The sequence below is a fragment of the Ixodes scapularis genome, unplaced genomic scaffold (assembly GCF_016920785.2).
Source record: "Ixodes scapularis isolate PalLabHiFi unplaced genomic scaffold, ASM1692078v2 PGA_scaffold4__175_contigs__length_147842914, whole genome shotgun sequence".
Classification (NCBI taxonomy): Eukaryota; Metazoa; Arthropoda; class Arachnida; order Ixodida; family Ixodidae; genus Ixodes; species Ixodes scapularis.
The window spans coordinates 118,763,371-118,778,466 of NW_024609879.1; the positions used below are offsets into that span (position 1 = coordinate 118,763,371).

The 15,096-nt window shown below is 48.5% G+C and overlaps 1 protein-coding gene across 1 annotated transcript; it reads left to right on the plus strand.

The window, feature by feature from the left end:
- The first annotated feature begins 452 nt into the window (after positions 1–452).
- On the plus strand, positions 453–13,585 carry LOC8036743 (endothelin-converting enzyme 2-like). The gene is made up of 3 exons (XM_040205212.3): positions 453–703; positions 4,613–4,789; positions 12,364–13,585. Exons 1-3 carry the CDS (start codon positions 453–455, stop codon positions 13,583–13,585), a joined length of 1,650 nt encoding a protein of 549 aa, XP_040061146.3.
- The last annotated feature ends 1,511 nt before the right edge of the window (positions 13,586–15,096 follow it).

Below are 15,096 nucleotides of genomic sequence, written 5' to 3' on the forward strand. Positions count from 1 at the left end.
CATATGATGAAGTCGTGTACTATAGCAGGTCTTACCCAAGGAAGCTATTCTATGTGGCTTTGTCAAGAGCCAAGACGTTTGAGAAGCTGTACATCACTAACGACAAAAATGACTTCAACTTTTGCCGCAGACTTGGCGAGGTCGACGCTCAGATGGATGCTGAGATGAAGAGGCTTGGTCGCAAGCGACTGTGCACCGTGATAAGCAATGCGTGTAAGACGGTATAAAGAGGGCCAGGATGGCTGACTTAGTAACCATAACATTGCATAACACACAGTCACTAAGCACACACGTGGTGATATAAAGTGTGACTTGGTGGTGCCAAACACAAGCATACTTGCTCTGTCTGCACCTTGGGCAGATCAACCATTGGAGAGTAGAGCGTTTGAGCACATTAATTCAAACAGGAGACTGAACGTGAGATGTGGAAGTGTATATAGAAGAAAACTGAGATGACACAACTTGACGTTAAGCCAGTCAACTGGAAAAAGAGTGCGAAGAGCGGTGTGGGTGACATATGTGTAGCAACCATCAGATACAATGGCGTCGAGCTAGCATTGCCTAACGTATACATAAGCCCTGAATCATCCAAGGCTGATATACAGAAGTTTCTCTTCCTAAAGCTCATACAATACAGCAAGGTCAAGCTACCCGCCAGTGCTCATGACAACACGAAAAACAGGGGTATGTTCATGATGATGATGTGAGAGATCAACATCAACAGCGATAGGAAAGACAAGTGGTTGAAAGACTTCACAGACAAACACTTTGGCATAAGCCGCACACCAGGGGTGAAATACCCACGGCAAGTCTAAGCCACATTGACCACGTCTTTGCAAGAGAGGTTGACAAGTTGGCGAACCTCATGTATATAGCCTACTGGTCTGCGCATAGACCGATGTATATCAGTCTTGGGAGAACTAGAAAGTTTGAGGAATGGACAGAAATAACAAAATGACCGCACTGAAAACACAGAATGAGGGGAGGGTAGACCCCTCTTCCTCCTTCTCCTCCTCCTCCCCTCATTCTTGAATATGCTCCGGGGGGGGGGGGGGGGGGGGGGTGACGTGACCTCGGGGGGAGGGGGTCACGTGACCTCGGGGAGTGTCACGTGACTTCGGAAGAGGGGGGGGGGGGTCACGTGACATCGCGGTTACGCCAACGGCGACGCCGCTCAAGCCGGAAACGGGCGCCTAAGAGCTGCGCTCTAAAAATGACCGCATAGAAAACCCTTTTCGTGTTTAATCCGAGGATACGCTCAAAATGTATGGCAAATTGCTAATAATATTTTGTTGCATACGTAAACGTAGGCGTCAAGCTGCGTGGGTTAGACGAGCTGCTAAGCAACCACTTAATGATACAACTGAAGAACAGCAACTTGAGCAGAGAAGACAGGCTGAAGACCAGCGTCAAGAGAGAAGGCGAGAGGCTGACCGGGCTAGACGAGCTGCTAAACGATCTTCGTAGATTACAATACAAAATAGAATACAAAAGTATCGCTAAACGTGTGTAATGCTAGAACGTTTCATGTATCCAACAAAATTGCCTAGCAATTTGCCATACATTTTTCTCCCTATTCGTTTCCTTCTTAATTCTCCCCGAGAATGTCAACTTGCTCGGCTATCCTCCACTCAACAAGGCCGATGGATTCTTTCACAGGCTCACATCTCTCCCATACCCATATGCCTTCATGTCCCTGGGCTCCCACATGTCTCCAAGCTCCACATCGCCCCCATTTCCCGAAACATGTCCCCGATCTTACACCCCGAACGCAGACAGACAGAAGCTGCCCATCACTCCTCGCTTCTAGACTCTCACATTGTAGCATGCACCGTCGCCTTCATACGCGTATCCCACGGTACTGCAGCTCAGTTCATACACTCCCCTTTCTCTTCTAACCCCCTCTCGACTATACCAGTGGTTCATAGTTCGACACCCCGGACAATCCCACTATAGAAATTATCTCTATTGTGCATGCAGTCCAGAAATCTGTTTACCTTCCCCCAACACAGCAATACGTAGAATGCACCGATTCCCAAGCCGCCCTTAGGACGTTTTGAAAGCGCACAATACCCCCGCGATGTACACTCTGACCTAGATATGGCTCTTCTGAGTCTGAAACCTCGTACGGTCCCATTAAGGGCGATCTCTGGACACTCAGGAATTGCTGGAAATGAGCTGTGTAATCAGCTCGCCCGCGAAACTCTTGACGGGGCTCCAGCGATCCGCTTGTCCAGCCCATCTTAGTGGGACGAGGGTCTACTGATCAAGAAAGCCCTCTACCAGTCTTAGCTTCAATTCAAGCGGGAACCCACCACTGTACCTTCCCTACACCGCCGCCTCTCTACTTCCCAGTCCCGTTTCCTTCGTAAAATTCAGACAAACGCACTCATCACACCCGCAAAACTTTCTTTATACCATTTGCGTTCTGATCCCCCCCCCCCCCCCTCAAATCGCCTTGAACTCTATGGCAATCTCGCCCACTGTCTCTTTTATTGTCCTGTCGCTTTACAACCTCCTTCCGACCCTTCTCCAACACTCTCAGCCCTCTCATTGGCATACTTGGCTGGTTTCTCCTCATGAAGAGGACCAGCTCTTCCTCATATGGCAGGCGTAGCACATCATGAGCACTTAATTTGTGTTTAATAATAAAGTGATTTTCTCTCTTTGTGTGCAGGGATCAAAGCAGCAGGGCTTGAACAAGGCGGAACGCAGCTACCAGGCTTGTCTGCGCAGCCGACAGCGGGACGTGTCCTCGCTCGTGGACTTCCTTCGGAACAGGGGACTCTCCTGGCCCGATCGGAGGCCCGCACGCATTCACCCGGTGGATGTGCTCGTGGACCTCGACGTTAACTGGAACCTTGGACTCTGGTTCACGGTGCGCCTGGTGCGCAGATCTTCTAAGGACAAGAGACTCATCCGCATCGGGGAAGGCATTGTGTCCGGCGCATGGCGGAAATTCATTCGACAGCTGGCGGCCAGAGGACACTACAGGGAATATGTTCTACGCTTTCACGACGCCCTCAAAAATTATTCTTCTAAACCTCTCGGCGAGAGGCACGTTTCAATCATTTATTTTCCGCGAGGAAATTCGGGGTCGGTTGATGTGACCACTACAGACGCCTGCAAGTCCGGCCTCTGGGCCGTATTTCCAGACGTCTGCCGGTGGAGCAAGCCTGGATGAGTGGATGGAGGCTAACGGCTGTGCCCTTTATAACGGAGGTAGCTTACATCACCTAGCCTGGAAACCAAAACTATGACGTGCCCATGGTTGCAAACTGAAGGCCCGTTCACACACTTGCAACCGAGTCGGGCCGACCGAGACAAGACCGCAGCAGCGCATCCGGTTCTTAGGACCGGATGCGCTGCTGCGGAGCTGGTCCTAAAACGTAGCAAGAGGCTTAAAAATCGGGCCTGTCCCTCTCGGTCTTACAGTCTTACTCGGTTGCAAGTGTGTGAACGGCATTTGACGACCAAGCAAAGCATTTTTCATCCACGGCGACCAGATTGGTTCTTGAAGCGTGGCTGTTTGCAAACGTTTGTAACATGAACTACGTGAGGCAAGAAAGGAAACTGAGTCGATGGATTTCACCTTGAGATACCGTTTCACCGAAACACTGCTATTGGCGTCGTACGAAAACACGTTATACGTAAAAAGAAGAAGTCACGAAATAATTGAAACGAGTAGAATTACTTTCTCCTGAAAGCCTCAAATTTGTTAGTTTTGCAGCAATGTACCAACTAGCTGCCTATCTTAATGTTTCTAGAAGCAAGGGCTGCCGACGTTTCCTTATGAAATTGGAGCTCTTCAGAAAAAAAAAACACATCGTGGTTTATTTTATTTTTAGTTATCTAATGTTCTAATAATATTACCTATTCGCACTCACCATAGCGTGGGCCGGTTTACCAATTTTTTTACCTACCTCGGATAGTTGGTGTCTTTAAAATGTCCTAGTGACAGAAATCTAAAAAGCGCAAAGTAACAAATACTTAAACCCCGTGGTTCAACATAAAGAAACTGCCACAGGCACAGGCATCTTGCATAACTCCTGTAGTCAATGTCTTTAACTTCGTAAGCTCTAGACGCGAAGTATGCTAAGCCACCCGTACTTTCTAAATGCGTTAGCGTTTATTGCCTGGCAACATGCAGCCGGACTGGACCGGTTTCGTGGGGATCGAGTGGCCGTGGCACAACGTACGCGACAACGTAAAACCGGGTTAAAGCGACGAATCCGTTTGCGCGAAACCGCCGACACTCGGGGGGGGGGGGGGGGGGGGGGGGAGATTGGCTCTGCAATGACTACAGTAAGCGGATATCGTAGGCGACGACCGAGGGAACGTGTAGTCAGAGCCTCTACAGTTACTCTATCTGTGGTGGCTGCATCCGAAACCACCGACGCCCGGGAGAGCAGACTGGCTTTCCGAAGACAACAGTATGCGGACGATACCGAGGTTGGAATTCCCATCCTTCGCGGAGTCGGAGCCCCTGCGCTAAATGCTAACGCATTTCTTAATTTTTTTTCCTATGTCTTTTTTCGTTTTGTTTTCTAGTGTGCTTGATTAGGTGTCTTTTTTTAAGTTAAATTCGGTGCTTATGTCTTTTGCCCCGCAGAGAAATAGAAGAAATGCAGGCGTACGACTTGTCCAACGTCGCTAACCTCACCTTGGCGGAAGGTCACCACGGAGAACTCTCGTTCCAGATGAAACAAATCCAGCAACTGGCTACTCCTTCGCATCCCTCGGCTATGTGGATTAAACTGCTGAACAAACACTTCGGGAAAACCTACAGGTGAGGAAATTGCATGCCACCCGTACATGGTGTGCTTTGTGCATGCTCGTGTGCCGTGGTCGCCTTCTGTATACGAGCGGTGTGTCCTAAATGGCACTAAGTGCAGAATTCAGACACGATCGCGGTTCTTTTATCTTGACGCAGATAAGTGCCACGTCGAGCTTGCAACTAGGACGGCTCTTCTATTTTTTTTTTTTTTTTTAATGCGTTAGCATTTACTGTTTTGGTGCACGCAGCCGTCTTTCATTTGGGCGGTCGTGGTTTGGGCTGGACTGGAGTTGACTCGTTTCGTGAGGTCGCTACGCGGTGCGCGTTTCCCGCAGTGCTCTTTCGCTCCCTTCATACTCTCGTTACGTCCTTTTTCTCTCTTACGAAAAGGAAAGAGTCTCCTGGAATGTTTCCAATGACGCGCTGCAGGAGCGGGAGAGGGGGCAAGCTGGTAGTGGCTGCATCCGAAACCTGGGACGCTCGGGAGAACAGACTGGCCCTCCGGACAAAATAAGGAGTTTCGTAGATCGTTTCGGCAGTCACGCAACGCTGTCCGCAACCCGCTACGATACCCGGATCTTTACAGTCAAAGCCATGGGCGCGCAGGCGCAGTCTTCTTCGTTGCTGAGGGCTTAGCCGAGGGGGAAACGCGGTCTACCAAAACTTCCTAATAGTATGCATGACCGTTGCAAGGTTGGAATTCCCATTCTTCGTTGAGTAGGAACCCCTGTGCTAAATGCTAACGCATTTCGTCGTGGATCAGCGTGGAAACAGCAGTGATTTCTGCATCTTTTTCTTTTTTTTTTAAGTTACGGTAAACAAGTAAAAAAAAAAGGTGAAGATTTACATATATATATATATATATATATACAACACGGGCACTTCACGTCATCGTACGTGGTCTCCGAGGAGGATATGAACGAATATGTGCAGATGAATGAACCGTACTTAATTTAATGAATCAAAGAATCGAAGTTTCCAGGAACCCGCCGAAAGCCAAAAATTGGCGGAGCCAGGATTTGAACTCTGGGCCCCCCAATGTCCGGTCGGGTGTGCTAACCACTACACTACTCCACCTTGGCTTTCTGGCGTTTCCTACCTGTCTTATTAATGCACAAGAAACGAAATGTATCCAATCGGAGGTGTTCTGGAAACACACGCCGCCGCGTGGAACGCGGTACGACGCTTAGTGTCACGTGGTACGTGCTCGTTTGTGCTCCAGAAATCCTCCCACTGTTTGTCTCGCCCCGTGTACATGTAGTATTCTTTGTTTATGAGCTTTTAGAGACACGGTATCATCATCATCTGCGAGAATCAAGAGCCACGTTATTGAATATACAACACGGGCACTTCACGTCATCGTACGTGGTCTCCGAGGAGGATATGAACGAATATGTGCAGATGAATGAACCGTACTTAATTTAATGAATCAAAGAATCGAAGTTTCCAGGAACCCGCCGAAAGCCAAAAATTGGCGGAGCCAGGATTTGAACTCTGGGCCCCCCAATGTCCGGTCGGGTGTGCTAACCACTACACTACTCCACCTTGGCTTTCTGGCGTTTCCTACCTGTCTTATTAATGCACAAGAAACGAAATGTATCCAATCGGAGGTGTTCTGGAAACACACGCCGCCGCGTGGAACGCGGTACGACGCTTAGTGTCACGTGGTACGTGCTCGTTTGTGCTCCAGAAATCCTCCCACTGTTTGTCTCGCCCCGTGTACATGTAGTATTCTTTGTTTATGAGCTTTTAGAGACACGGTATCATCATCATCTGCGAGAATCAAGAGCCACGTTATTGAATATACAACACGGGCACTTCACGTCATCGTACGTACCCGTGTTGTATATTCAATAACGTGGCTCTTGATTCTCGCAGATGATGATGATACCGTGTCTCTAAAAGCTCATAAACAAAGAATACTACATGTACACGGGGCGAGACAAACAGTGGGAGGATTTCTGGAGCACAAACGAGCACGTACCACGTGACACTAAGCGTCGTACCGCGTTCCACGCGGCGGCGTGTGTTTCCAGAACACCTCCGATTGGATACATTTCGTTTCTTGTGCATTAATAAGACAGGTAGGAAACGCCAGAAAGCCAAGGTGGAGTAGTGTAGTGGTTAGCACACCCGACCGGACATTGGGGGGCCCAGAGTTCAAATCCTGGCTCCGCCAATTTTTGGCTTTCGGCGGGTTCCTGGAAACTTCGATTCTTTGATTCATTAAATTAAGTACGGTTCATTCATCTGCACATATTCGTTCATATCCTCCTCGGAGACCACGTACGATGACGTGAAGTGCCCGTGTTGTATATTCAATAACGTGGCTCTTGATTCTCGCAGATGATGATGATACCGTGTCTCTAAAAGCTCATAAACAAAGAATACTACATGTACACGGGGCGAGACAAACAGTGGGAGGATTTCTGGAGCACAAACGAGCACGTACCACGTGACACTAAGCGTCGTACCGCGTTCCACGCGGCGGCGTGTGTTTCCAGAACACCTCCGATTGGATACATTTCGTTTCTTGTGCATTAATAAGACAGGTAGGAAACGCCAGAAAGCCAAGGTGGAGTAGTGTAGTGGTTAGCACACCCGACCGGACATTGGGGGGCCCAGAGTTCAAATCCTGGCTCCGCCAATTTTTGGCTTTCGGCGGGTTCCTGGAAACTTCGATTCTTTGATTCATTAAATTAAGTACGGTTCATTCATCTGCACATATTCGTTCATATCCTCCTCGGAGACCACGTACGATGACGTGAAGTGCCCGTGTTGTATATTCAATAACGTGGCTCTTGATTCTCGCAGATGATGATGATACCGTGTCTCTAAAAGCTCATAAACAAAGAATACTACATGTACACGGGGCGAGACAAACAGTGGGAGGATTTCTGGAGCACAAACGAGCACGTACCACGTGACACTAAGCGTCGTACCGCGTTCCACGCGGCGGCGTGTGTTTCCAGAACACCTCCGATTGGATACATTTCGTTTCTTGTGCATTAATAAGACAGGTAGGAAACGCCAGAAAGCCAAGGTGGAGTAGTGTAGTGGTTAGCACACCCGACCGGACATTGGGGGGCCCAGAGTTCAAATCCTGGCTCCGCCAATTTTTGGCTTTCGGCGGGTTCCTGGAAACTTCGATTCTTTGATTCATTAAATTAAGTACGGTTCATTCATCTGCACATATTCGTTCATATATATATATATATATATAGAGAGAGAGAGAGAGAGAGAGAGAGATACAGAATGTAGATGCATTTCCGGCTTCTCCACGTAATAAAAATTACACCATATTCCCGAGGGGAACCATGGGGTGATGCGGAGCATCGCGGATCGTTATTAACGGTGTTATTAACGGTGTTAGTAACGTTGTTGAACTTCACGGTCCCAAACCTCAGGTTCTGCTGCTCGACGTTCACGAACCAACGCGGCTTCCCGTTCTCGAAGGTGGGGTTCCGCCGCTCGCTTCGTACGTTTACGTTGAACTTCACAGTCCCGAACCTCAGGTTCTGCTGCTCGACGTTCTCGAACCGCCGCTGCTTCACGTTGTCGTAGTTCAGCATCCGCCGCTCGACGTTGACGAATGGACGCCGCTTCTCGTTGCCGTAGTTCAGGGTCTGCCGCTCGCTTCAAGCGTTTGCACTCAGCGTCGCGCGCCCTTCGCTGCGCAGCTTTGTCTTCAGTGGATGTAGCGTTGCTGTTAGTTTGTGGGGTGGTGCTGACGCTTGCTTGCGCCAACCCACTAACTAACGGGACTGTTGCTTCCATCACACTTCATCGGAAAACGGAGTGAAGTGAAGTCAACAGCGGTGAACTGAACGCGCGCAGCGCGCTACCGCTGCTTATATTCACACTTGAAGGAGAGGAGACTAGAGGAGGAGAGTAGCGCATGCGCGCGCGGTGTGAGTAGAAGCGAACGCACGCGAAGTGCACGCCGCTGCTAGAGAGAGAGAGCGGAGAGAGTAACGCGCAGCTATTGGAAAGAGGGAAGGGGGAGAGTTGCGGATGCGTAGTGTGAGTGCGGACTACGACGCCGCGGGACATAGACCCGAGCAAGAAATGCTCCGCATCTAAAAACGCAGATTTAGGCAGCTATTATGAAATGGCACAAGGTTCTGGATGCCGTTCCTAAAGAAAGACCTGGTCAGAGTTTTTAGTCATTCCATCACGAGTGCAGCAAGACTGTCAGTCGCCACAAATATTCTTTCGTGACCCCGTCATGGAGGACATCTTTCCGTCCTTCCCGAAGCCCCATGATGCAGTTTCCTCCATATGTTGACGGTCTTGCTGACGCATGGTGGAATGACTGAGTACCTCGGCGGCAATCCTCTTTGGGAACCCTCTATGTGAAGAAGAGTAATGTATCTACATTCCGTGTTTACTAAAATATTTTACATCATTTTCTTTTTATCGGTTTTACTCAGTTCATTGAAACTTGATAAAAAAAAAGTATGCCGAAATCGCCGCTGCGTTCGAATTTAGCGCAAGGGTTCCTTGTCCTCGGAGAGCCAGTCTGTTCTCCTGGGTGCCGGCAGTTTAAGATGAAGCCGCCACCCCTTCCCTTGATAGTCGCTTGCTGTTCTCTGTTGTCTTCAGAAAGCCTGTCTTCTATCGGGCGTCGGCAGTTTCGGATGCAACCACCGCGGCTTTTAGAGGAGTGCGCGTCAACAGCGGGGCATCATTGGAAGCGTGCGAGAGGACTCCTTCCCTCTTACGTATAGAGGGAAAGTGAACGCAGTGAGCGAACGAACGAAGCAAAGACGGCCACATGCACCAGGGCAATGAATGCTAACGTATTTAAAAAAGGCATTTTATGAGCATGACTGTTGATCAATAGCCAATTAACCTTTTTCCAAAGCCATAGATACGGGAAGAATTTGGCTATCTATTGTCCTCGGTGACCTCTTGCTGCCTTTTGGCTCCTCACAGAGGAGAACGTCGCGCCCAGCAACCCCTGGTAACCGCTAAGCAACCACATAGCAACCGCTTAGCAACCACCTAGCAACGGGGAACGCCGTGCGAACGACGCCCGCCTGTCCGCCATTACCGATCACACTCATCCACGCGCACGCATGCAGCCACATGCTATTCCCTGTAGCGACCTCCGACCGTTTAGGTTTTCTGGTTAAAAAATGGTCGAATGTTATGCCGTTGGATGGTCCAACAGTCGTCGAGGTTTTTGTATTTGTATGACCCAGAAAGGGGAAAAAGCAAACAAAGAAAAGATAAAAATATATACTTGCTGAATTCCCGACTTCGAGAGGTATATATTGTCTTGACTGTAAACTCTTATTTATAGAATAGAGTTGTGGTAAAAGTTCCGATCACACGGGTACGGATTTCTAAATAACAGGGAGTTTTAAAATAACGTACGTAATTCTAGCTCACGCTAGCGCTAAATTTTGCGCTTGCGTTAGCGCACGCGACGCATCAGAGTTATAGCGTTTCTCCGCCGCGACGCAAAAGCCCAAGCACCTCGCGCTTGCAACAACACCAAGATACAATCACCATTTTTATTTCACACATGAAATGCTGTAACATGAGAAAAAAACAAGTCTTTTGGTCCGGAGTAACACTTTACATTTGTTTAAACGGAAGAATGCGACGCGCGCGGTCGACTGGTCGTGTCCGCATGCGTCGCCTCGGCAAGAGTGTACTGACTGACCTTCGCCGATAAATGTTCGCTCGTCGCAAGCACCAAGTTTTGGTGATCGTTGCCCACCTTGATGGGTTTTCCAAACCGAGTGCAATGTCGTCTCCTATTAAAAATTGCAGTCGCAAGGATGCCGCCCACGTCGCGCTCACGACGCTGCCAAACGGCCTCTGCCATGGTCCTGCGGGCCGCCATTTCTTTTTAACGGTGCTCGTCTTGGCTTTAGCCAACTTTTCATCACGAATCCTCCTTGGAGGCGCGCAAAGACTCTTTGCGTACGCACGCAATCCCCGAGAAATAACGTGCGCTAATATAGCGCACGCAAAGCGCAAAACGTGGCTAGCGTTCGGCGCATGCGCAGTGGCGGCGACGCTATTCTTTGCGTACGCAAAGCTTTAGCGTGCGCTATTCTGAAACTCCCTATTAAGGAGAAACAAAGTTCCGTAAAACTAACATCTCGGGCGAATGGCTTTAGCTCATTTTACATTCTAACTGACAATTTTCTTAAAAAGCAACGTGTAAAATTAATTTTTTGACACGCATGTCTCAACCAGCCTAATTTTAAATTTTTTTTTTTTAAACACACCACAAGATTTTGGGTGACGATGGCATCATGTAACAGTGTAACGCATTGACAACTTGTCTATGTTTGTCGACTCAAAAATTCTTCTGAAAGTTCTTCCGCTGCGAATCAGAAGTTGTCGTCGTGCCCCACTAAAAAAGAAAGAAAAAAAAAATATATATACATATATATATATATCAGTGAGAAACGTTGTCAGTAAGAAAGACAATACTGTTTTTTTTTTTTTTTTTTTTTTTTGTTGCTAACAAGGTTCTTACTAAAATTTAACCAAAGACTAAAAAAATCTAAATTTCCTCGACACTCCGAGTGTACGCGCTGCACATGAACGGGCTGATCTTGACGCATGTATGGAGAGAATTGACAACCGGGAACTGACTTACTGCAGTTCCTGAAAAAAAAAGCATGAGACGGATATTGCTAATTGTTGAATTAAAACAGAAACAAACAGTTATACGTTGAACACAACCGAGAGTCAAGCTATACAGCTATAGATGCCTGACGTCTGCTAGAATGTACTTCAAGTAAAATACAAGTTTTCTAAAAAATGTACTAACTTCCAAACACTGCCTGGATCAAAAGATACCAAAAAAAAAAGTACCTATGAGCCAACGTCCACCTAAGCCTAATATTCATCAACCCAACAATTTAGATTTTGGGCGCCTATAGCATTTATTTCAGTGAGGAAAGTGGTCAGTAAGAAAGACAATACTGTTTTCTTTTTCTTTTCTTTTTTTTTTTTTTTTTGCTAACAAGATTGTTTTTTTGTTTTTTTGTTTTTTTTCTAAAGTACCTACCATTTAAATTTCAGTTTGATAAATATTGAACTTAGGGTGACGTCGGTTCATAAAAAAATTGTTTTTTTTTCTATATTTTGAATTAGGTTACGTTACGAGCTCATACGTTCACGATGCGATGCGTAGTTTCTCTATACGGATCAAAAAATCGGGTTTTATTCTCTCGATCGATCCCGGTCCCAGAAAGAACAGCTCAACGTGCCTCCACCTGTCAGAACATATTAGCATCATGCCGTTGTATCGGTTTTCATTACATTTTCTGCCCCATACTACCGATGCTAAAAAAGCATCGTTGAAAAAGACGAAATACGCGCGAAGATACAATGTCGGTCGTGTGGGACGGTGACCTCTGAAAACGGCGACAGCTGGAAGAAAGGGTCAGGGAAGACGGTCCTAGCATGTCGTCTGCTTACTAGGAAAAGGTCCATTAGATCTGCGATTCTGTCGTAAGTTTCATTGTCTCTACAAAGGGGAAGACGTGTCACGAACCCCTGCTCTCGGGATTCAGGAATAGATTTTCTTAAACGGGCTACCAATCGCCTCGCAGGTTTACTGAAACAGATCGAATTCTCGTCACCAATGTGAAGCTGCTGCAAGCGCTCGACAGGCTCTGCCAGCTCTCCTCGCCGGAGGACATTCTGCGCTACATATCCTGGACCGTCGTCCAACTTCTTGGCTGGATGGCAGACCCGACCTTGCCGGGCCGCCCGCAGTCCGCAGCCACTGAAGATCCCCGATCCGTAGACTGCTTCTGGGCAGTCGACCGCGTCTTTGGGCTCGCCTCCTGGTCAAGCTACATCACCAGCCGCTTCCCGACGCCCGTCCGCGCTGACGTGGATCGCATCCTCAGCTCCATCGTCCAGAGCACCGTCGACATGCTCCTACGGTCCTCTTGGATCGACAACGCCACGAAAGAAGTCGCTGTTCACAAGGTCCGTAACATCCAGACCTTGCTGTGGCCTCCGGAGGAGTTCTTCAACGCCACCGAAACCGCCGATCTCCTGAAACCATTCCCGGACCCGAGCGACTCTGTCATCTCGAGCTGGCTTCGAGCATCTATCGTACGACGAGGTCTTCTAGGCAGAGCCGGCTTCGAGAGTCTTCTGGACGCCGACAGCGATCTCCGGTCACTCTTCAGGTACCGCTACTACGTGAACGAACTGGCCGTATCCCTAACCGCAGTGAGCAGTCCGCTCTACATCCAAGGGGCGACGAGTGCCCTCAACTATGGGGGACTCGGTGTCCACTACGCGACGACGCTGGCTAGGGCCTTCGACCACAAGGGAGTCCTGGTGGACGCTCTGGGTCGTGGAACGCTTTGGTGGTCCAGGGCGTCGTATCCCGCGTACGAAAGTAGGAGTTCGTGCCGAGGTGCCGACGGCGCTGAATCTACGAAAACTGATATGGACGGCGTGACGGCGCTGGGCGTTGCTTACGACGCTTTCAAGGTAAATCGCGCGCTGTCTTTAAGAAAAATATCCGATGCCAAGTTTTTGGGGATGTCTGAGGACCAGGTGTTCTTTGTGGGTTTTTGCCAGGCCTTCTGTGCTTCGGTTCCAACAGAACAGCAGCGGTCTTCGTGCGACGCGCCACTGAAGAACTCTGGCGAATTTGCCAGGGCTTTCAACTGTCCGCTGAACTCGCCGATGAACCCGAGTGTTAAGTGTTCTTTCTTCGATGATGCGGGAGGACGAAGTCGTCCGTCGGCTTCAGTGCCGACAATTACGACCCCGCATCCGGGTGAAGACAATATCGGATATCACGATTAAATATATTTGACCTTCGTCGGTACTCTGCGGATGTGCCATATAGGAAATTTAGCCAGTGCTGTACGACTGCTAGCCTGGGGTTATTAGCGTGCATCACGCTGTAGGGATATACGACTGCTCATCTAGACCGAAACGGGCAGGAGTGGTGATCGAAACCAGGATTCCCGTAACGAGCTACACTGTGAAATAGTTGGCTAAAAAACAAAATCACTTTTTAACTGTACGGGTGACATTTCGCAGAAGAAGGGAAAAGCCTTTTTCTCCGCTCTTTGCGCGACCCCAGGGAAGTCGGGTTTTCCCGTTGGCCGCGCAGAGCGGGGAGCCCTGGCATCCCGGCAGTAACGACGCGACGAAGGGAGAGTCTTCCTGTCGTCTGCTTGAAAGACTTGTTTTCAAACGTTACTCGCGTTATGCGAAATCCTACGTTGGCAATACCCAGTTACTACGAGTAAAGTTGGATGATTTTAGAAACTTCCAAAGTGCTTGCCCACTTACTTCACGGGTCACCGACTCGTGGCGGTCGTCCGTGGCATCCACGACGCTAAAAATAATTAATTAAGTCGCACTTCCGTCCTCGGGAACGTGACGGCACCAATCCATCCGAATTGCGCAACCATGCTAGAAGTTATCGCTTTCCTTTTTTCGCACATTCTGGGCGAAAATTACGCCTTTTTATTCATTTTATTGCCTATCCTATGACCTTTGAAAAAAAAAAACTCTGGCCGTCGCCATTTTGCGACTCGAGCGACCCCTATCAGCCAGACATTTCTGCCACCCGCCTGAGCTGTGGAAACCCGGTCAGCACCGGCCTTTCTTGAAAGATTTTATCTCATTTGCCTGTTCAGGACGCGTACCCTTTGTGTATTATCCGCCGCTGTGAGCACCAGGTGATACCAGGGCTCGCCAGCTCGGCATTCGGAGGAAACGAAGAGAGCAGACGTCAAGCAGCACGCGACGCAGGAAATTCGGCGTTCTTCGAAGATTATTTCATATTGAGATAATCTCCGAAAAGCCTTCCCGGCTATGTTCTGGGTTTTCGCGAAAAATAGCTGATAGGGTCGGGTCCGAGGTGTGAGGAGAAATAGACACGTTCGTTCATTTGCTTTGGTGCTGCGCAAAAAATCAGGTCTCTTCAACACGTGCCCCAAAACAAGCCAGATTCCGCCTGATCGTCGTGAAGTGACTATCGTCGACACTGTATATTAGATATGGGGTGTTATTTGATATCTTTCTCAAATTCTGTTCGGATAACGCCGCACCATGGGCTACGTACAATACGTATTGTTTCGATTGGTGAGACTCGTTAAGTTTCATGTTGTGTGCGGGGAATACCCATGCAGTTCGGCTACCCTATGTGGTTAAATATTTTGACAGTTAAGACCTTTGCAGATTGGCACGGCTGAGTGTATGGTGCGGTAAAATGATCAACATAAAATTAAACAAACATTCCAGTTGCGTTTGTTCTGTCGCGCGCAGACTCACCAAAACAACTTTTTTTTTTTTTTTTTTAA

Excerpts from the sequence above, each read along its gene's own strand:
- LOC8036743 (XM_040205212.3), top strand. The coding sequence starts at position 453 with ATGACACAACTTGACGTTAAGCCAGTCAACTGGAAAAAGAGTGCGAAG. Across the intron at positions 704-4,612 it reads GGTATGTTCATGATGATGAT|AGAAATAGAAGAAATGCAGG; the intron begins GTGAGAGATCAA and ends TTTGCCCCGCAG. Across the intron at positions 4,790-12,363 it reads CACTTCGGGAAAACCTACAG|GTTTACTGAAACAGATCGAA; the intron begins GTGAGGAAATTG and ends ATCGCCTCGCAG.